A 22,638-nucleotide genomic window follows, 5' to 3' on the forward strand; every position below is an offset into this window, starting at 1 on the left:
TGAGCTCTGGGGACTCTGTCACATTATTGACCACTCACCATTGCTGTTAGGAGAGCAGAGGTGTTGGATGCACCCAAGCAGCCTCCTGGTACTTCAGTGTCACATCTCCCCAAGTACTCTTTTTATTTCATCAGCCAGTGAACCTGCCTCACCAAAGCAAAGCCATATAGTTGCATCGTGCTTCCCAAAACCTGCGGTATTTTCTTTCCTCCTGCATGTCTAGCAGTAGCACAAGCTAATATTACAGGCTTTTTCATGATGCTTTTCACACTAATGTCTAAGCACCAAAGCCCAGCTGAGAGGTATTAGCTGATGCTGGGAGCTCATCCCACCTGATGAACTTCAGGAGGGCAGTGTTGAAATGTACTGAATGCTGCAGTTCTGCGTGCTGCTGCTGTGCTCGTGTACCCACACTGCCAGGGGATCTCTACTGGTGGATTATCACTAATTAAATTAGTGGATTCAGTACTGTAAGTAAACTTTCCATTCTTTGTTCACCTACACAAAGTACTGTGACTGAGTTCACTGTGCTGGGCAGAGGCAGCAATGTTGTGCCACGGGGGTGAAAACTGCCTCTGCAGAGCAGATGAAGGCAATTCTGCCGTGGCTGCTTCTCATGTGGAAGGGATTAGCCAGATTTCCCCAAGAGCTTTTGTGATATCTTTTCCAGTTTCTCAGCTTTTTCCTTCTTTTTCAAACACATTAGTTAAATGCCAGTATATTTAAAGGGAACTGCATCTGATCAGTCTCTGGGGAAAAAAAAAACTCTACATTAAAAAGCAAACCAACCAAACATCTGCCAATTACTGTTTTTACAACCGATACACCGTGTGTGAGCCCACAGATGCTAAATCTAGTTGCTTTACTCATTTTAGAGTCAAACATGCCATCTGTATTCCTGTTCCAACAGCACAGCCCCTTCTTCGCAGAGCAGCTGACTGCATTCCAGGTGTGGCTGACGATGGGTGTGGAGAACCGCAACCCCCCGGAGCAGCTGCCCATCGTCCTGCAGGTGAGCAGCCCTGGGTACAGAAATACCTGAGCTCCTCCAGGATTAATGGGGGCTGATGACATGCCTGCTAGATCTGTGCAGATGAGGACAAGGTGCTTTTCTTCCCCCATGCCTTCCCTTTCTGTTGAGCACAACTTGCCATAGGCTGTTTGTGGCTCCAGCAGTATCGGGCTGTGCTGCCTCGTGTTCTGCTCTGAAGTAGCAAGACTTGTTTTTGCAGAGTAGTACATCTTTGTTGTTTTCTCCTCTTATATCCCAGCCATTTCAGGCAGAGACTTTATCTTCTGCCTGCTTTCACAAAATGAACATTACTGCAGTGTAAATAGTTTGGAAATAGATTTTCTGTGCTGCTGGTACAGCCTGGAAAGTGTTGCCTTTAATGGGATGCTGAAATTTTGTTGCAAGAACATAGAAACAAGTCTCCGAAGACCATGCCTGGAAGGAACATAGGGTTCTGGTAGACATTTGCTTAGATGAGACAAAACTCATTTTTAGTAAGGAGAAGTAAATCCAGAGGAAACAACACCTCATTTCAAGTCACCTTTTATCCAGGAGAAATATGGCAGTTGTTCATCTGTTCTTGCCCTCCCCTCTCCACCTGTTTGCATTGACAAAAATACAAACCCTTACTGAGATTGCTGTGATCTCTTCTCTATCACGCAACAAAATTTAAAGTCTTCCTGTTTAAAGAAATACGATTCCAATCACTTATCCAGAGACCTGTGATTTCTTTCACTAAATGTGAGAAGACTTGCCTTCCCTGTTAGCTGCCAGCTTGTTCTGTGACTGACAGCACCATCAATCATTGTGAGACTGAATCTTAATTTCCCTGAGCCTTCCAAGTCTTGAGAGATCAGCTGGATAAACAAATGTAAGGTTTATCTTGGTCACTGCAATAGGAGAAGGCAGGCTTCTGTTCCAGCACCAACTTTGCTGCTTTCCAGTGGATTATTTGGCACCGGAGGGCTCTGCAGCAGCTTAACCTTGCAGTGGAATTGAGAGGTCATCTGGCAAAGGAATCTGCTTTCCTTCCTGGAGCAAAAATGAGCGAGGACAATGTAATTATTCTTTCAATTAAGGTATATGTAGTTGTAGAGTGGAATAAGATGACTTGTTAAGAGGCTTTGAGATGCTTTGAAGCAGAGTGACTGCTTAAGAGAGGAGAGGTATTGTTTCACACCTCTTGTTGAGTGTCTTTTTACTTTGAGCCCCTGGGAGCACTTATGCCATGCTGCTGCAGCCTGAGGTTGATTCTGTTTTCCCATTTTTAGATGTGCCACCAGAGGAAGATGGCGTTTGAGCGCCAGGGGCACAGTGCCAGCCATACAAAGCTTGGCATTGTGATGGACAGGGAAACCACTCTTTGTACATGGCTCATTGGTTCATTGACTTCAAAAAGTTCCAAATTGCATTTCAGATTTGTGCTGTGCTGGGACACAGGTGGCCTCCTGGTGCAGGGACAGAGAAATGATCAAGGGCAGAAGTTAGCAGCTGCAGGTCCTGGTGGAGGTGCCTCCTGCCATGGGGTGCTGGTGCACGTGGCCAAGGCTATGCCCACTGCAAGCCCTGGAGAGCTGCTGCTGCAGTCCTCTTCTTCCCTCTGTGTTTGTTAGGGAATTCCTAATCAGGGAGGGATGTGATGCAGCCCTGAGCACACAGTGGCACAGCATAGCAACTTAATTTCACTCCAAATTTGTAAATTGTGCATAGAGTCCCCACATCTTCATCCAGGTCTCCAGTGTTTGTGTCAGTTGTGGCCTCAGCTTATTGTTCAAATCAGACTGGGAAGTGTAAAGACAAAAACCTGAGAGTCAGTGCTGGCTTTTTTGTTTCTGAGAATAATGAAACAGAGCCTTTGAAATAAGACAGAATTTGGGTTGGTTAAAGAGTCTTGTGGGAAGTCAGTGCAGTCGAGATGTGATTTTGTATCTTCACCTGGAAATCCTTTTCAATCACATCCATTTATTCTGAAGGTCGGATAATGGAAGCAGTGCCAAATCTCTCTGCCCCGTGTCTGTAAGCACCCTGCACCTAACGTGCTCCTTTCTGTTGTTTCAGCTCTGCCCAGTGGTGCCAAGTAGGGCAGGATGACCAAAATGCTTTCTGTTATGACCTGTCTTGGGATCTGAGCAAGGATATTCAGACACGAAACAATGAGAGGGATTAATACACCCTCCCATGTAACTGTTGTTTTCCTCTGGACTTCTGCACAACTTCAGTATCTGGTGTCAGTTGTCCATGGTGTGAGGTTTACGCCAAGTAATTCAGTTGTTATTCTGTATTAAACATGAAAAATAATGTAATTTGCATATGCATTGTGGAAAGAAACATTGAGAAGGGGATGGAAGTGGGGAGCTAAATCAACGAGTCGCCTTCCCTGAGATCCATGCTGAGGGATGGTGCTCAATTTAAACTGAGGATTAAATGTTGCATTCCAATATCTTACATCTGTTAAGGAGATTAAGAACTGAAAGTCTGACTGTTAATATTTCACACCAGGGTAGGTATAAGCCAGTAAACTATCACCTCATTATCGTTGTCAGACTCCATTTTAATGAGATTTTTATTAATGACTAATGTGACCTTTTGCTTCCCTCTTAAGTCTCTTATATTGATTTGCTGAGGAAGCAAAGCCTCTTTTTCTGCTTCTGAGCAGTTTTGTGTACTGGCAGGCTGCTCCTTTTGCTCACCTTCGAATCCTTCCTGCAGATACAATCCTATTTCTACTTTTCTGAGGAAAGGCAGTAAGACGAGACTGTCTGAAATCCACAGTGGCTGCTTCCACCTAGCAGAGCTGAGCTGCGTAGGAACCATTGCACTTGAGAGAAATATTAACAGGGAGGGAACTGGAGCACCACTTGGAGCCTCAGGTTAACTGCATTCTGAGGGAAAGATTTGCAAGTGTCTGCAAAACTTCATGGAAGAGAGTGCTGCTGGGGGGCAGTGCCCCACTGGTGACGCTGTTCAGTAGAGTGAAGGTTCTCAGCAGCCAGGGTTTGTCTTTCAGCTTTTTCCATTCAGATCAGTGTTCTTCTAAGTTACGTGAGGTCCTCCTGCATTTGCTCTGCAGTCACAAGGAGCTTTGTTCCCTGGTAGTAACTGTTGTCCCTTTCCTCTGCAGGTTCTGCTGAGCCAGGTGCATCGGCTGCGAGCTCTGGATCTGCTGGGAAGATTTCTGGACCTGGGGCCCTGGGCAGTTAGCTTGGTGTGTTTGTGCTGCATTTTGTCTTGTGAAAGTCAATTAGACTCTCAGTCTAGGTGATAAATACAAATGATGATTTACGGAAGGAAGATGTGGAAGATACTCCACAGATTTGACAAATGGCTGGTGTTTTTTGTAGTCATGCAAATGGAATGGAGCAAGCATCTCTAAAAGAAAAGTGGTTTGTATTAATCAAGAAGGCCGAACAGCTTTTCATTTGTGCTATTATGAAGAGGAGTTATTTAGACAAAGTTCAGTGTAGTATAATGGAAGCTACAAAACAGAAGGCAGCGTCCAGGACAAATAAGGAGGTTGGCATGTAAAATAAATAACGACAAAAAGCCCATATGTTCGTCATCCTCTGCTCTCCTCAGCTTACTGGCTGCATCGTTTCTTCTCTTCCTTTATCTATTTGGTCTCTGGGTTGTATGAGCTCTTCTGAAAGGAGGCAGCTGCCTTCTGTGTTTTGGGAATTGGCTTGCATGGTGCAGGTGATAGGTAAGAGCGTAGCAGAGGAGCAGTTTAAAGCACTCTTGTAAATGGATCTGTTTGTTGATAACAGCGACGAAGACAAACCAGCAGCTGGCAGTGGGATACCTCCAGGATGGGGCTTCTTGTTGGCTTTCTTTCCCTCCCATTTTCATCTCAGACAAGGCTCCTTCCTGCACCACAGACAGCTTAGCCCACAGCAGCACGAGGAAAGTATGATCTTAAGCTTTCTAGATTAGAAACTTCCATGAGGGTCAGCACATGGTGCAGGGCGTCCACAATGACCTCTGCTGCAGCTGTTCTGCTCCTCATGAACTGCAACAACTCCACTGCTGTGTGATGCCCTGCTGCAGCCCAGGGAGCCCCCTGAGCCTCCAGCACTGGCACATCTCCTCCTCCTCCTCGTGCTTCCCTCCCGTTGCCCTTTGGGAAGGGATCTGCAGTCACGGAGGTGTTCTCAGAGTTTTAACGAGTTGCGTGAGCTCCTGTGAGCAAAAGGCTTGGTAAAAAGTCTGTGTAAGCGAGAGGCCTAGTTAATTTCCAGTGGGAAGGCTGTAATTATTGAGCTTTTGCAATATGTTTACTTGTGAAAGCAAATGGCCCCATCTGAGAAGAGCACAGCGTATCGTGAAGCATAAAATAGCACAGGCTGTAACAAGAAGAGCGAGTGCTAGATTAACTCTGAGTCTCACCGGGCCAAATGAGTCTGAAAATATCTGGTGACATCCACGATTAAAATGAGCAATAGAGGGATCCCTTCTTTACTAGAAATGTATGAAATTGCATTCTACCAGGTTTTTCGTCTGTGCCATTAAGATATGCTCCATCTCCGCAAAGCGGGCAGCGCTGCCCCAGTGCAGAGCAGTGCCATAAGGCTGAGATGTCTCTGAGCATTTGCTCTTCTCTCTGGCTCCCCAGGCGCTGTCTGTTGGCATTTTCCCGTATGTGCTGAAGCTGCTTCAAAGTTCAGCTCGTGAGCTGAGACCGCTTCTTGTCTTCATCTGGGCCAAAATTCTCGCAGTGGACAGTGTGAGTACTTCTCAGCATGGCTGCTTTCTCTGGTTTTCAGCAACGTGCCTTTATTTTCCCATTTGTTTCATCCAGTTGCTTTGGAATTTAGAATTACTCTTGAGGCGCTTCAAAAGGATGCTGTATTATCTGAGGACCAGCGTATCTCCTCATTTGCTTATTTCACTTGTGTGCAAGCTGGCTTCTGCAATTCTGTGAATATGAAATCCCCATTCAGGTACTGGCAAGCTGGACTGCCCTCCTTTTCATGCATCTGTGAGATGAAGGCATGTTTGCTCTGTGCAAATGCTTCAACGTCACGTTAATGTTCCCAGCTTAGTTCCTCTTTTGGTCCTACGTGCTCTGGGGGAGGGCCATCAGATCTCCCTGACTGCATCTTTACTGGGGAGAGTACTGCTTCATGTGCTGAGGGGCTTAAAATGCCCCTTTGTTCCCCTTCACACCCTGTGTTCTCTCCTGTTCCCCCTCACGTTTTTCATTTTAAATTGTTATCAAACTTGTTTTGTTCAAAACCATTTCTGTCAGTGTCAGAACAGCCCCTGCCTGGTCTTCAGGCCCCAATTCTTTCTGGAAGTAAAGCAGAACTGATTTTTTTGGTGACTTGCATTTAAGAGTCCTCTTCCAAGTCCCCTGTGATACTACTTACGTGCAGTGCTGCACTGAACATGGTTGGCATAGCAGTGTCTGTTGCCTAGAGAAGAACAGTTCGTTCCTATCACAGGTTTGTGAATCTGGCTTTCTCTGCAATATTTTGGCACCTTTGGGCTAAAACTTAAAAACTGAGCCCTGTTATTTTATTTTTTTTTTAAAGATGGCCTTACCCAGAGCTCTGGGTTTGGTTTTGTCTTAAATAAATAATTAAACCGAGACGTAATTATAGATAAATTTGTGTAGTTGCATGTATGGCTCTGTGGTTTGTGAGCACAATTAGTCGAGCAATTTAAAATTATTAAGAGAGGTACACACAGATAATTGCAGGCACAATCGTAAGGTGATATAAAATTGTCTGAACTGCTTGTAGAAGTTGGCTTTTGCTTATTTTGGGATTTGTTTTTGTTAGGTCTCTTCCATTTCACTATGGAAAATAATGCTGAATGTGTTGGAATTTTTCCCTACTGTTGATATAGCATTGTCGGGTTTGGTTTTATAAATATATTTTCATTAACATCCTAAGAGGATTTTGGAAAGCAAAGAAAATGAAAACTATTCATCTTAAAGCTACTCTTGAAAAGCTTATTTTGATGCATGCCCCTCTGCAGCTCACGCTTCAGCCCCAGGTACCTTTCAGAGAGGGCTCATGTATAATTCACGTGGGTGCTGAGCCATCCTTCACTGTCTCTGTGTTGAAGCCAATCTGAGAGTGCTGCCTTCCCCTGCCCTCTCCTGCCACCATCAGTGTTGCTCCCTGCTATGTTTTACTGTCCCATTCCTTTGATAGACCGCTTTAAAAAAAAAAACAACCAACCAACAACCAAAGCACAACCAAAAAAAAAACCAGCCAAAATACTTGGGTCTCTGGTTCCATTATTTTTTCATTCCCAGCTCCCAGGCAGTGGTGTGAGAAGGGAGAAGGCAGTGACAGCAGGCAGGTGGGATGAGTGCTGCTGAGGGAGGGGACAGGGCGCGTGTGCTGATGGAGCAAATGTGTCGTAACAGCAGAAAGCTAAGGAGGAAAACATACCCAAAAACCAATTGACAAAACCATGCTGAAAAGAAGTAAATACTGCTCATGTGGGACAGCAAAGAAACGGATCTCAGCACTCCAAATAATTGGCTGAAAACAATAGAAACCAAACATTTCTCACACCGTTCAAAGGAATTAAGAGGCGTAAATAACATCCCTGCTTCCCAGCTGTGACCTCTGCTATCAGGATGGTGGTGCCAGCTCGTGGTGCTGGCTCTCCACGTTGTTCCCAGGATCTAACAGTGAGGGTTTGATTAAATGGATTGGTTCCATAGGAGCTGCCCCTCCCTGGAGCTCCATGTGGTGGGCAGCAATGGGAGCACAGTGAGAGCGGTGTGACGTGGGCAGTGTCCTCTGGGTCAGTGCCTGTTTGCCTCCTGTGCAGTGAGAGGTGTTTGGTTTTTTTTCCCAAGGAGTAAGGAGTGTTCATGTTCAGAATGAAGTGGGGAGAAAAAAAGCTTTTTTTTTTTTTCATTGTGTGTGTGCAGCATTACACAAAAGTCAGGGAAGCCTCTCGTAGCTGCAGCCTGGCATCAATCCATTCCCTCTGCTCTTTGGTCTGCCAAAACCAGCATCTCTCCTCCCTTCAGCAATAAAATATTCTCTTGCATCTCTGTCTTGCCATCCCCTTGCCTTTCAACAATTAGTTTCCTCCTTCACCTTCTATGCCTGATAAAAAATACATGATTCTGTCTCTGGTGTGAAGCATCCAATAGAAGTGCTGTCACAAGGGAAATCGAATGCCAAGTCAGTTTTCACTCACCTAAATTTTCACTTTAATAACATGTATTTTCTTGGTTTGACCCTACTATGCCATACATGAAGCCTGACTTCATATGTTTGCAAAAAGAGCTGTGGAAGGGAGTTCTTGGTGCGTGCTGTGCTGTGGGATCAGGGCCGTGTGCTCCACTGCTGCTGCTGCCCCAACAGCTGCATCCCTTGCCTGCAGGGCTCTGAAACAGTGATGTTCCTCCATGGGCTCTGACTGTGTGCAGCAGGAGACCGTGTCACCGTGTGCTGGTAGTGTGCCAGTTCAGTGTGCCTCAGCACTTGACCAAATAATGCAGAGATTAGAGACGTGTGTGCGATGAGTTGAAATCTTCTTGTCAAAATATAGTCCTGCCTGGGCAAGGGATTGGATGGAACACAGGGAACAAATAATTCCTTCTCCATCCCCCTGCAGATTTACTGGTAATCGCTTGCTGATGTGGGTCACTGTATGCAACCTCGTGCTGGGTTTGTTCAGTGCTGCAGTCTGAGTGGTCCTGATGCACAGGACGGTGCTTTAAGGTTCCCATAGACGCTCCTACATCCTGAAGCAAAAAAGTGCTCACTGCCTTGGCACCAGCATCTTCTGATCAGACTCCTCCGAGGTTTTGCTTTTGATGGCTCTGAAACAATGGTGAAGATGCAGTGTGGGTCGGAGATGCCAGGTGTGCTCTTCTCCCCACTGAGAGGGCACCTCTTTGGTTGTTTGTCACTGCTGGAGGTGAAGTGTCTGCTCCTCTGCCCCCTGCTCTGTGCAGACATTTGGCCATGGCTCTGACGGAGGGCTGGCTCTTTCCTTCTCACATGAAAACCAGATTGGAGAAAAATGATTAAGGCATGGAATATGCGTGCACCATTGGAAGAACGAATATTTTTGCTACTGTACTCACTGCTTTTTCTCCTTCTCTCTGTCTTGTTTCAGTCATGTCAAGCTGACCTTGTGAAGGACAACGGTCACAAGTATTTCCTTTCCGTTTTGGCAGATCCTTACATGCCAGTAAGAACAAGTCATCTTTATTCAGGCTCTTTCCAGCACTTGCTCAGCTTGTCAGGGTTTGTACGCTGCTTTCTGACACGGTGCTGCTAATGAGGGCTGCTCCCACCTCCAGCTCTGGGACCCACTGCAGCCACTGCCAGGGGAGTTTGTGCTGCTGCCGGGCTGCGTGATGCAGGCAGCCGCCAAACAGGGAGCTGCAAACTTGCCTAAAGATATTTAAGCACGAATTACTCAGAAAGATAGGAGCTGTGGGCTTCTGGGGGCTGGGTGCAGAGGCAGGCTCGTTTTGCTGTAACTTTCGTAATTCTCTCTGCCAAAGTTTTTTTGTGGTTTCCTGTAATGAGCATTTGTATGCCTCCTCCAGAACAATACCCAGGGGTTGGTTGGGAGGATCGTATTGGCAGTGTGATGATATGAGATTATGAAGTGTCTGAGGAGTGTGACAGAATGACAGGAAATGCTGGCTTTCTCTCCCTTCTTGCTTTTTTAATGTGGTAGAAACCATACTCAGAATAAGCTCGTGTTTCAGAAAACATGGAAGGTTGTTGTTCTCTGACCTGCTTTGTAGATAACAATTAGTTGTATGTTGTTTTAAGGCTGAACACAGGACAATGACCGCTTTTATTCTGGCTGTAATTGTTAACAACTACAACACAGGACAGGTGAGTCCCAGCATCCTCTTTCCTTTTGTTGTCTCTCCTCTCTCTTCTCTGCATTGCCTTTACTTTGATGAACATGTCTTGGCTCGCATTAGTGCACAACCCTGAACTGGAGAACTGAAATAGGAGATAGCTTTACATTAGGGTTGGTTTTTCTGAGTTATTTTTTTTTGGTGGAGTAAAAGAAGAATTGGCCTGGAGGTGGAACAAACACACAATCCAGATGTGGTTCCTGGAAGAGGAGGTTAAGGACACAGCAGCTGCCCTCCAGGCAGTGCACTGATGTGCTGGTAGAGAAATAGCACCTAGTTCTGTCAAGAATTTGATGGCTGTGATACAGTTCTTGGGAAGGATATATGGAAGGAGCCATAAACCTTAGGGCTCTGACAGGTGCAAAGGAGTGTTTCTAATGAGGAGAAAAACAGGCTTTATGCATTACAGGAAGTATTTCTAATGCTGAACTATTTAGCTACTGCAGCATGTAGTTGACCTTGCCCTTGTGCTGCTTCCAAATGGTGTTTTGCAACAGAATCAATATGTAACCAAAAGATCATTATTTTCTCTTGGTTTCTGGTCTATTTCTTCTTTTTTGATGATGAGGTGGGAAGCTGTCAACCAAAATAAATGGCATTGATTTGTGTTTTAGGAAGCCTGCCTTCAAGGAAACCTGATTGCTATTTGCCTGGAACAGTTGAACGATCCGCATCCTCTCCTGCGTCAGTGGGTGGCCATTTGTTTAGGGCGTATTTGGCAGAACTTTGACTCAGCCAGGTGGTGTGGTGTGAGGGACAGCGCTCATGAAAAGCTCTACAGTCTCCTCTCTGATCCAATCCCGGAGGTAAGAATCCAACTGTTTAAATAAACACCAACCGAATTGTCAGAATTGCGAAAGCAGGCTGCAGAAATACTTGCAGGAACAGTGCCTTCAAGGGCTTTATGATTGTGTCTGGTTCAGAGAAACATCTTATTGCTCTTCCTTCAAGGTGGTTCAAATCACACGAGTCCTGTGAGAGAAGCAAGGAAATGTAGGGGCTGTTCATACAGCCCAAGTCTCAGAATCTTGGAACTGGCAGAAGGAGGCACCCCTTTTTTACTTCCTTGCATATCAGAGGCTTTTTAAAACAAGCGATCCCGAAACTCACTCTGTGTTTCAAAAAACCCTCTCATCTTTTTATCTGAGTATGAAAACTGTTTTTCTCCTGGTATGTGTGAAAGTACATCTTTAACTGAATGTGTTTTACTCTCGTGACCAAATCTCCAAGAGAGCAGAGATTCTTGTGCAGAGTGTGGCTGTGATTGACAGAGCCTGTCAGACCCTGGTGGGATTACATGGTGTGTGGGAGAAGTAAGCCTGGAGATAAACACCACTGCTGACTTGCAGTGATTAAAGATTAGCTTCCCTTTTACACCCAGTCTTTCTCTGTATCTTCTACCTCCTTTCTCTTGCCTTATCTTTCCCACATCCTGTAATCCGTATCTGTGCAGTGGTCGGGTTGACCTGTCTTTATGACACATCTGCACCTCTGTTTGAGAAGCCAGGGTGATCGTTTCTGCTCTGTGAAGCACGTTCTGCTCTTGCTGATTTTACTGTATCCCCACTGTTTTTGCTCTCTGCCAAGGCAGGCTGTAAGTTTACCAAGCCATCTGATCCCTCTGTTCTTTGTGTAATCTGGCAAAATCTACCTTGATTGCAGCTGCTGTCTCTTTCTTTTTCCCTACTTGTTACCTTTCTGCATGCCCTTAACTGAAGGCTGGAGTTCAGTGCTCTTGTTAAAGAGATTCACATGCCAACCGTAACTCCCTGTATGCCTTATTCCTATTAATTAATATTCTAGGCAGTGTCAACTGGAAAAATCACCCATGGGAAGGTCACTGAGTATTCTGGGAAATTAAATGTACTCCTTCATCTGTGAATACTTATAACTCAGCGCTTTGATGAACCTGGTTTAGTTCTTAGTCTCTGTGGGCTTCCATTCAGCCCTCACTATTTACTTGACACAGCAGCCCAGGTTTCCAGAGACACCATTTGTGGGGATAAGAGCTCCCGATGGCAAACTTCAGGCTGGAGCGAAGAAGAACATAATGAGGAATGTTTTCCTCTCCCAGGTTCGCTGTGCTGCCGTCTTTGCACTGGGAACATTTGTGGGCAACTCGGCAGAACGGACCGACCACTCCACCACCATCGACCACAACGTGGCCATGATGCTGGCCCAGCTCATCAACGATGGGAGCCCCATGGTTCGGAAGGTACAGGCAGGGCAGCTCTGCAGGAGTTTGGTGAAGCTGTGCTGCCAAGCTCTGTGCTACGCTGACCAGAATGCATTATTTATAAAATAGATTTTTCACTGATTTTTATTTTTGTTGGTTTTAATTTTAAGAGAATGCAGTGATGGAGGTAAGGAAGGAGAGTGGTATCGCTAAAGGACTTGTCTGTTAATGCACTTCTGTTGATTCCTGTTTTGATTGAAAATTTTCACATTACACTCTCAGTGAAACAGTAATCTGTTGCTGGAAACATGGAGTATGCAGTGGTCCTACAGGAGGAAGAGGAGAGGGAAGTAAGAGGGCTGTGAGAGAAAATGAGAGCTCACAAACAGATCTTGTTGCTTTTGGAAACCATAAGGAAGGATGACAGATTGGTTCAAAGTAATTCTTCAGGTTCTGGAGTATTATCTTCTGATGCACCATTGTACAACAATAGCACGTTAAATACTTTTTGATGTTTTCAGTTGTTCTTGATGGGATGCACTTAGGTGTCCTAACGCTTGTGTCTGCTTAACTGGAACATCAATACTCTGACAAGTTGTCACCAGCATTGTGAGGATTAATTTTTGCTGTCTTGTTCTAGCATTTATCAATTTAACTCAGGAGAGAACTGCGTGTCCCACTGTATGCTCTTTGAGATTCATAAATCTCTATTTTGGAGATTTGTCCTCTGAGCAGAGAACAGCAAGAAATGCCGGTTCTCCACCTCTCCTTTTTGCTATTTCCACATGCCCAGCAAATGCTACCTATCTGTGGGGCTGAACTCCACCACCTCCTCCTTCACTGTCCCTGTAATTCAGGGTTCCTAAGCGGCACCTGTGGGAATGAATTGGCTGTGAAATGGCTGAGCTGTCCTTTGTGGGTGTGCAGCGTGGTCCTCACATCGGCTGCTGACGTGGAGGTCAGGGCAGGGCTCCGAGGCGGAGAGCTGAGCCACGTCCCCAAGGTCCACATGTCAAATTCTGTTTCCTTCTGCTCAGAGCAAATGTAGGACAGGCTGTGGGGCGAAAGCTTAGCTCCCTGTGTGTGGCACAGGGATGGGGTCATGCTGTGCACTGCTGAGTGCACCCATCCCAGCTCACTGCTGCTCCCGTGCATGGGAGCTGGGCGTTAATTCAGGGACTCAGCATCAGTTTGACAATATCAGGCACAATCAAAGAGCAGAGGCAGACTGTTCAGATAGAAAAGACTTGTTGTGAAGAATTAATTTTGAAACGGAGCACTTTGCCTTTTTTCAGCTCATCCCTGTGAAGCAAAGGGGAAATCAATGCTTCTCCCAGCCAACCATAAAAAGTGTCCTCGTCTCCACTTGGTGACAGATGGGTGTTAATTTTGTCAAAGGGTTGGTTTCGCAGGGACCTGAGTCTCCATAATTTAAGAATAAAAAATAAAAATAGAAAGTCCTTGCAGAATAGAAGGCCATTCCCAGCCACGTTAACTCAGAATAGAGGTAACTTGCTAAATTGCCATCATCTTCATCTGCTCATCTCTTGTGTTTGGAAGTTCAAGTGGAGTTTTGTTCTTTGCACTGCAGGGAAGGTGTACATAGGGCAGCAGACCCACAGCCTCCTGCCCCCTGCAGCAGTGTCTGTTTGCAGAAGTGCCCCTTGGCTCAGCCGTGGGAGGCAGTCTGGGGCTGAAACACGCTGCATACCTCCCCTGTTGACAGGCAAAGAACCTGTGTGTTCCTGTGCCTCTCTTTATGAACTTTTCTGGATCCTGGGAGAAGGAAATGTGCTCCGTCTCGCTGGTGTTTAGCCTCTTGGAGAAGTTCTGATTTTATTTCTTGCTGTGGTGGCAGAGGATGTGGGTACGTGTGAAGCAGATCCACAGGAAGCCAAAGCAGCTCATGAGACAATTTGCCTATTGCTAATGAGTGTTCCTACATTTTTATTTCTTCTTGTTGCTAATCTGGATGGTTGCCCAGTCGTATCAGTAATAATGGGCATATGGTTCTGCCTTTTCCTTTTGTTCACTGTTTCTGACCTATACAACAGTGAAATACCTTTTTTATTCTGCTCTTTCCATAGGAGCTGGTGGTGGCTTTAAGTCACCTGGTGGTTCAGTATGAGAGCAATTTCTGCACTGTCGCCTTGCAGTTCATGGAAGAAGAGAAGAATTACCCCCTGCCTTCTCCAGCTGCCCCAGGTTTGTGCTCTGTGTCCTTATGGCAGACAGCACTGGAGGATGTTATTTGAGGGCTTTGCTTAAGGCAGTGAAAATTCTTGCGGGTGGTGATTTGTTGAACGACAGCATTGCTACAGAGCTGAGGGACGTGGCAGGTAGGTTTGTCCTGGAGAAATGCATCCTCAGCTGAGTCTCCATCTCACTTGTGGAGATTGAACACCCAGCCAAATGCAAAGGGATTCCCTTCAGATCAAAACTGGAGTATATTTGTCAAATGGCACACAAGCTTACCAGACTTCTTATTCTGAAATTACATCTGAGCCTTCAGTTTTGTGTTGACCTAAAGAGGCTGATAGGAAACCTCACAACAGAACAAAGAACTGAATGTACCCCTTTCTATTGTAGGCTTTGTGCCTGTAGTCCTTTTTGAGTGTTGCTGTACATGGGGAATGAAAAGCCCAAGTGAAGTTGTTGCTGACCTCTTATTTTCCTTCGATATTAAGTACATTTGAAAGAATCAGAGATAATGGGACTGTTGCAACAGAAGCCCGGAGGCAATAGCATGTGTTGTCTCTGCAACAAGTCGTTTAATCTCCGCATTGTCTGAATAAATTAATCATATTAGAAAATAAGTTCCACATTTGTCTTTGCTGCAGGAAATAAGCATTATTTACCATTTATGTAAGTGCTTTTCCTTATCCAAAATGATCCTAAAGTACTCTATAAGTAGGATGTACTGAAAGTGTTGCCCCGGCACCATAATGCAGCCACCTCTGCCTTGGAATAGAACAGCTATTCTGAGAAGTTGTGACATTGTGTGTGTACTCAGGAATGAAAATGGGAAAAAAAAATAGGGAAATTACAGTTATCCAAGTCATGGGTGAAATACAAGTTGTAACTAGGCCTGAAATTTGGTCAGGAAACTGATTTTTCATAAACCTTTGTAACAACAAAAAGAGAATCCAGAGCTTTAATGAGCAGGAGCAGACGGAAGCCTGCAGATGCCATCTACTAAATGGTGTCTGCTTAGCAGTGTGTCCTAGCACAGTGCCTGGGCAGTGGCCCAGCATCAACCTGGAGGGAAGAGCCATTGTGTCTCTGGATAGTCTGCAGGCACTGGCAAGTTTCAGCTCACCTGAATTTATTGGATGGAATAAAATCACAGCCTGAACAAGAGCAATACGTGCTCCGTGCGGGTTGTGTTCAGGGAGGACCCCGTGTTGTACCTGGTTCTGTTCATGCTTAATGGGTGAATTCTGTACTGGCAATGTTTTAGCTCTGCCTTTGCTGGGAATCCACCAACAGGCTGTGGTCTCTTTGGTCACATCTCTAATGGCAAAATTTTGCATCTGCAGAGGGTGGGAGTTTGACACCAGTGCGAGATGGTCCGTGCACACCTCGGCTGCGCTCTGTCAGCTCTTATGGGAACATCCGAGCAGTTACCACAGCCAGGAACCTGAACAAGTCCTTGCAGAACCTCAGTCTGAACGAAGAATGTAAGAGATTAAAAAATTGTCATTTTTCTATACCACCTCTTTTTTCACACCCTCTTGCCATGTGCAAACCAATGTGCAGGGTGAAAATAACTTTTGTGCCTAGATTATCCGGCTGCCAGCTCCAAAGGATTAGGTGAGGAGCCCTCTCCTAATTAATTTCAATGTGTTGGTCATTAATATTGATATTTTATTTTTTTTTAAAGTGTTTGGGGATCAAGATGGTGGCTTTCAATTTCCTGTCATACATAGATTTTTCACTGTCAGAATCATTTATGACTGTTTGATGCTTATTCTGTACTTAAGCGTTCAGTTTTTAAAAGGGGACTTGGTGGATTTGCCCACACCTTCACTGACATTGTAGGATTTGGAAAAGCGTTGTTACGCCCGGGTGAAAATTGCTCTCCTCGAGTCCGTTTCAGCAGCTGCCCTCCTTTCTTTTGGCAGCTGGAAGCTCTGTTGCATTTTCTCCTGGGAATCTCAGCACCAGCAGCAGTGCCAGCAGCACCTTGGGCAGCCCTGAGAACGAAGAGTACATCCTGTCGTTTGAGACGATTGACAAGATGAGACGAGTCAGCTCTTACTCTTCTCTGAATTCACTCATAGGTGAGTAAAGACTCTCCCCCTTCCTTTGGTGTCACCTTTCTCTGCATGTTCACACTAGGTTTTGGGGAAGGTTTGGATCTTAGCTCCTGCTAGATCTCTAGCAAGAGATCTCATAGCAGCAAGCTGTTCTTGTGTCTGGTTAGGCTATATGCAGAGCACAGCCCCTCCTGCTCTGAAGCTTTGGCTTCTCGCTGTGGCAGACAGCAATCCTCCTAGGAATATGAGCACAAAAATGTCACACATGAAGGGATTTTATGTCCACCACCGTTTAGTTGCCTAGATAATCAAAACAAAGACTCCCCATCCCATGGATGCAGCAGCTGGGCTGTCTGGCAGTAACAGCTTCCCCCGATTATTTTTCATGTAGGTTGTATTTCTGTACAGCACAGCCATTTTGTTGTGTTATTCATACAAGAAAGCCTTATCTAACTAATTTTCCTTGCACATTCATATGCACGTTGTTAAAATAGGACATAAAAAAGAAGAAATCCTAGGCTGAGTCTCAAAAAAGGAGACTGATGGTTTCACATCACTTGTTTTTGTGCAAAAGCTCTGACTGATCCCACTGCCTCCAGTCCCCTCTCCATCATCTCCTCTTGAACAGGCAGCTCCAACAGCAGGAACTGCACCAAACTTCTTAACACTGCTCAACAGTCCTTCTTTTTCTGGGCATCTGACTTTGTGGGTAACATACATCTTTCTGCAGAGTGAAGTGCTATGGCACGTAAAGGAGGGAGGTTTTAGCTGCACTTATGCAGTGCATGGCTGATTTGCATGTAATGGCTGATTTGCATTTCTTTTGTGATACTCAGCTGGTATATTTGTGTTGGACTACTTCCAGTTGTTTTTTCTAATAATGCTCCCAGTCATGTTTGAGTGCTACAGTAGCACTGCTTTAAACTGGCTGTGGCTTTCCAGTCTGAACCATTTTGGGATGATAACACAACCAGTGTGCAGAAGGGCTTAACTTCTGCAAGAGTCTCCATCCAGGGAGCACAGGAGGTAGCATGTAGCTGAGACGTGTTGGGGGAAGCCTGCATGTCTGTGTATCATCTTTGTGAGCTATCCATGTGCCACAGTTCTCCAGCCTTCAAAAAACCAGTGCAAAAAGAGAGCTGTAAGTCTGGAGTCCCCCTTGATGCTAGGCTTGCCTTGGCTGAAGAAGCACTTTGCTCCCTACATTTGCTGGAAAAAGTGATGGTGGTTTGACTTTCCTGAAGTGAAAGATTCTGGGATTGTGATTTTTGAGACCTTAAGCCCCTGTGGCAGTTTAAAGTCATTTGTTCCTTAGAAACTTGATTGATTCATTTGCTTTTGGTTGTAGGCAGTGAAACTGTATTTTCTTAAGTATGGTAGAAATGTTAGGAAATTTCTCTTTCTCTTAAGCCCCAGAAGCCAGTTTTCCGCAGTTCCTCTGGTGCTAAGTGGTGTCTGCTCGATGCCTTCTGCAAGTCTCACAAGATTTATTTTTTTTTCCAAATGTGCTGGAAGCTCTAGAGATCAGCTGGAGGTGCGTCAGGGAAACCTAAAGAAACAACAAGAGCAGTTCTCTGAAGCCTGTCTCATTCCTGTTTAATCAGAAGAGCTCATAGCCAGCTGGAAACGAGAGAGCTTATAGAAGTGTTTAAAATTCATAACTCACAGAGAATCCCATTACCTTCAGCGTTTGCATCCCGAAAGCTAGGCTTTTTTCATTTCTACTGAAGAAGCACCGTCTCTCAGCCTGCTCTCTTCTGATCCCCAAGGAAGGAGTTTTCAAAACCCCATCAGCTCCAGCCGCCCTTGGTGCTGCTGTGCAGCCAGCCCAGACTCAGATTAACACTGCTGTGAGTATTTGTCACTTGCAAGCAGCAGCTGCAGCTAGCCTGTAACATTCCAGGAGTGCCCATCTGCCTTGGGGTGAAGGTCTTTGAGTTCTAGCAGAGAGTAGAATCCTGCTGTAGCTCAGAGGAGTCAGCGGGATGATGGACCTGCCCTGAATGAAGGAATGTTTTGCTCTGCTCTGTATCTCCTGGTAGAATTAACAGTGATTTGGCTCTGTAGTAATGACTGTGCCCCAAGTGTTTGGGACAGAGGGAGCAGTAAAAAGGGTGCTTTGGGCATATGGATAGAATCAAACCAAAGCAGAAATCCAGTCTGTAGTAGCAAAAGGAGAAAATATCAACCGTGGTTTTATTCTGCATCCAGTACTCTGCATTCCCTACGTTGATTCACTGATGCTCGGGGCTTTCTTCCCCTCCTGTGGTTTTAGGAATGTGTCTCTAGAAGGAATTTCCTGGATCAGCCTATCCACTTCACTGACACTGTGGCATCATACAATGTAATTCTTCCCACAGACCCAAGGAAAACCTCTGTGCACCCTCTCCTGCCATTTTACAAACAGCTTCCTAGCAAACTACCAGCAAAACGTGAGCAGAAGAGGCAGCAGAAATCTTTGGTCTCTGGGTGTGCTGTTTTCTGGCAGACCGGTCCTTGCCCAGGCAACCTTGGGTTACCAGAAGATTGATTTCTGGCCCAGGTGTGGCTGAGCTGGCAGCAGCCAGGTTTGGTTAGTTAACACACAACATGCAAACACCAGTTTGGATGGGAAGCTGAGCCTTGCTTCTTTTTCCATAAGACAAGTCATTAATCTTTGCATTCTGAATTTGGTTTTTCTTTTTTTTTAAGTTTTGTTTAGTTTTTAGATGGGAAAAGAAAAGGTATTGAGATGAGGGCTTTGCATACCTTGAAGGTGATTATTCATATTTAAATTGCATGATTAAAAGTCTTTGTCTTACGGAGAGCATCACTGGAAAGATTATATTAAGGAATGATCAAAGGAAGAGGAGGAAGCCTTGGAGCAGTGAATGCAGGGGAGCATTTCTCTGCTTCAGCAGGAGAGCTGGGGGCAGGAAGCTGTTTGCTGTGTCACAGGAGCCTCTCTGAAGAGCTGCCTTGAAGTAACACCCGCAGCAGGAGGTGACTGCAGTGAGGATGACGAAGGCAAGAGGTGTAGGTGGGCAGTGAGCTGCACAGAGGAGGCTGCTGGGACAGGTAGAGCCTCCTCTCTCGCTAGGCACTATATTTGAATTCACTACCGTGAGAAATAATTGGTTAACGGGTGCTATTTATAAGTAGAACTTCACAAAATGGCAAAATACAGAGATCTGAGTGGGCTTTGGAAATGGACACTTGTTGCAGAGGTTGCCCTTCAGCTCGTCCTGTTTGTCCTGCACTATGGAAGCAGCGTGGTGGAACCAGAGCAAGGCCTGGGCACTGCTGCACAGCCACGTGAGGCAGCAGCTGCCCTGCATGGCATTGCTGAGGCAGTAGGGAACCAGGATGGGAGGGAAATCCCAGCGTGTGGCGGTGGGCAGCACACAGCAGCTTGGTTGGCTTTGTGGCTGTGCCATGATGTGCCAGTGTTTGCCCTGGCCTCACACACCCTCTCTGGGCACAGGCAGGGAGCAGTGCGTGGGCTGGCCATGGCAGCTTGCAGGATGTCAGCGCTGTGCACAAAAAATCAATTTGCTGTTCCTCTGGGGAGTGAGCTGCTGTTCATGGCTGTCGAGGTTGAGTACAGAAAGCTATCCGAATTTCTGATGTTTTCCCCATTGGAGGAGCTCCTGCAGGACCTACAGTGTCACTCTGGGAAGGGGAGAAGCATATGGGATGCTGCCTTACAGAGCATTGGGATCAGTGTTGATGGGAACCAGATAGCTGAGCCCTCAGGTGCTGCTCGGTGTGAAGGTTCCCAGCTATATGCTTTCACCACACCAATTCCAAATGTGTTTTTCCCTGCAGGTGGAACACATGGGAGCAGAGCTGCCTCCAGTCCGAGGCACACAACAGTGCAGGTCCAGCCATTGGTCAGCTTTTGCTGCTGTGCTGGGTGGGCACTGCATCTTCCAGAGCTTCCAGGGCTTACAATCACTGCAGTGATTTTTAAAGGGGGTTAGAAAGAGACACCATCGCAGTTTGGTGAAACAGAAGGGGTAAATAGAAGTGTTGGTACAGCGTGGTCCTGAGCTTTGTGTGCTCAGTGACCTCAGCCAGGTCCCTTCCTTGGGGCAATGATGTGATGCTGGCTGTCACACCGAGCTGGGAGCTACGTGCATGCAAACGAAATCAAAGGCGTCAGTGAAGAAAGGCAATTTATTTTTGACATTCTTAGCCGAGAGAAATCATTTTGTAAATCTATACTGCAAGGTCCATTTAACTGGCTTTGAATCAGTCTGACTAATTACAGAGCTGTCTGCTTAAATTAACACCCCGTCCCCCTTGCTCGGCCCTTTGTTTGCATCTTGTGGATATTTTCCTCGTTTCAGTGCAGTACATGAAATCAAGCTGCTGCTCCTGCTGCCGCCTCTGCTGCCTCCCTTTATCCCAGTGAGACCACATTTGGGTTCCTGCAGGAGCTGTGTCGGATGTGTCACCGGGCTGAATCAGTGCACAGAACAGCATTAACGCGAGGGGGGGCAGAAAGCAGCAGTCCTTCAGCCCCAGTGCTGAGCCTTTGTAGAAATTCCCTCTGTTCTTTTCAAAGGCTGCGGAGTGAATGAGGAATTGCACTGGCGCAGATCTGTTTTAAATTTGTTTTTCATGACGCTTAGATGTATAAAAAATGTTATTGGTTTTTTCCTCCTTCATGACTGCGTCACGAGTGAGGTGGTTATCAGAGAATCAGATGAGCAGCTCCTCACTCTTCCTTTCTCCCTCTTTCCTTTTACTGCCTTTCAAGGGCTCTAAAAGGGTCCACACCGTTCAGATCCCCACCGCTCCTTGCGTAGCTTCTGGCACAGCATGCAGAGGGCAGGGATGCTGAGCTCAGCTGGCGTGGCACCGCCTGGCTCCGGGGCTGGGGCTGCTGTGCTCCCATAGCCCGTAGCTCTGTGTGTCTCCAGCTTTGTTTTTCCTGCTAACATCAGCTTCCAGCGTGAACGTGCGGGTTGCAGAAGTGAGACCCAAATGGTCAGAAGCCCAAAAGGACAGGCAGTGTTAGGTCGCTGCTTTTTCTGCCTGGGAGGCCCATTCCTCTTCTGCACGGGGAGCTTATTGTGTGCTGACATTTTCAAACACGGATAAAGAAATTGTGAAAAAGATGATGACTTTTGCCAGCTGTGACCACAGCCAAAACCTGAGGTCGGATTTGCACTGTTCCAAGTCAGTTCTGCTGAACCCACACACGCTGTCCTTGCGTGTTCCTTGGTTCCATGCCCTCAGCCAGCGTAAGCCACATACAACAGATCAATGCCCTTTGACTGTGCTGTGTTTTGACAGTGGTTTTTGCTTTCTGGGATCATCACCCTGTGCCCTGCTTGCACTGGAAAGGTAGGACCCTGTCGTGTAGGTCACCCATGCAAACAGGCAGTGCTGCCTGAGTGGTGCTGTCAGAAATACCTCATCAGTGAGGTTGCTATGTGAAACTCTGAGAAATCCTTCACGTATCAGCCAAGTAAGAGACCCTTTGTTTTACAGGTCAGGTGGAGGGATGGAGTGAGATTATCGCCTTTGCTTTTTGCAGAACGTTTGTCACATGCTGGGGAGTTTTTCTGGCAGCGGAGGACTCGATTGTCTGTGCAGACAGCCATATGGCAGTGCACTGTGCGGGCAGCTGAAGTTTATAACTGCACACTGCTTGCTTGCTTCAGCTTGAGTTCAAAACCAAACTGTCCCTGTCTGTTTTCTGTTGACCTGAGCGTCGGGTTCAGCTGTGCAAGGTGCTTGCTGACCAAGGAACCCTGTCTTCACAACTTAATGCTTTATATTTAGATGCCTACAGAAACACGGAAGGAAGTGCAGTAACAGCTTGATCTGTCATTTACCATTGATTGTGACTCATCTGAAATCCCTATTTTTGTTCCTTTTTTTTTCTTTTTTTGTTAGTGCAACTGCTTTAATATTATCCAAATGGCTCAATTCCGAAAAGACAGTGTTGTACCTATTACACTCGGTGGGGGTTAGGAGAAAGAATAACATATTGAAGATTCACCTAAAAAACAGCAAAATGAAACGTTTGCTGGGTTATGTCAGTTGTTACGAAAGCTTATTAATTTGATTTGTACTCAGATCCATCAGTCCCTACTGCTGAAATAGCAAACTGCAGATATTCTCATTAAACAACAAATTGGCAATTGAGGAATTGACACAAATGTCAGCAGGAGGGGCTGAGTTAGGCTCTGCTTCACAAAGATACAGTTCTTAAAGCTTCACTTTAAAATTTAGCACTTAGTAAACTTGTAGAATACTTAAAGCCCTGAACAGTCAAGCGGAGTACTAATCCTTAAAGCAGCTATAAAAGTAACCATCAAAATATAAGCCTCTAACT

The 22,638-nt window shown here is 45.9% G+C and overlaps 1 protein-coding gene across 1 annotated transcript in view; it reads left to right on the forward strand.

Annotated features, from left to right (window-relative positions):
* The window catches only part of RPTOR (regulatory associated protein of MTOR complex 1), a 75,295-nt gene that overhangs the window by 19,168 nt on the left and 33,489 nt on the right, over positions 1-22,638 (forward strand). The window contains exons 6-15 of the mRNA XM_010721427.2: positions 911-1,012; positions 4,134-4,217; positions 5,622-5,732; positions 9,107-9,181; positions 9,778-9,843; positions 10,487-10,678; positions 11,947-12,087; positions 14,136-14,253; positions 15,588-15,728; positions 16,173-16,331. Coding sequence (XP_010719729.1) covers positions 911-1,012; positions 4,134-4,217; positions 5,622-5,732; positions 9,107-9,181; positions 9,778-9,843; positions 10,487-10,678; positions 11,947-12,087; positions 14,136-14,253; positions 15,588-15,728; positions 16,173-16,331 — 1,189 coding nt within the window. The remainder of the gene's footprint in view (positions 1-910; positions 1,013-4,133; positions 4,218-5,621; positions 5,733-9,106; positions 9,182-9,777; positions 9,844-10,486; positions 10,679-11,946; positions 12,088-14,135; positions 14,254-15,587; positions 15,729-16,172; positions 16,332-22,638) is intronic.

The sequence above is a fragment of the Meleagris gallopavo genome, chromosome 20 (genome assembly GCF_000146605.3).
Source record: "Meleagris gallopavo isolate NT-WF06-2002-E0010 breed Aviagen turkey brand Nicholas breeding stock chromosome 20, Turkey_5.1, whole genome shotgun sequence".
NCBI lineage: Eukaryota > Metazoa > Chordata > Aves > Galliformes > Phasianidae > Meleagris > Meleagris gallopavo.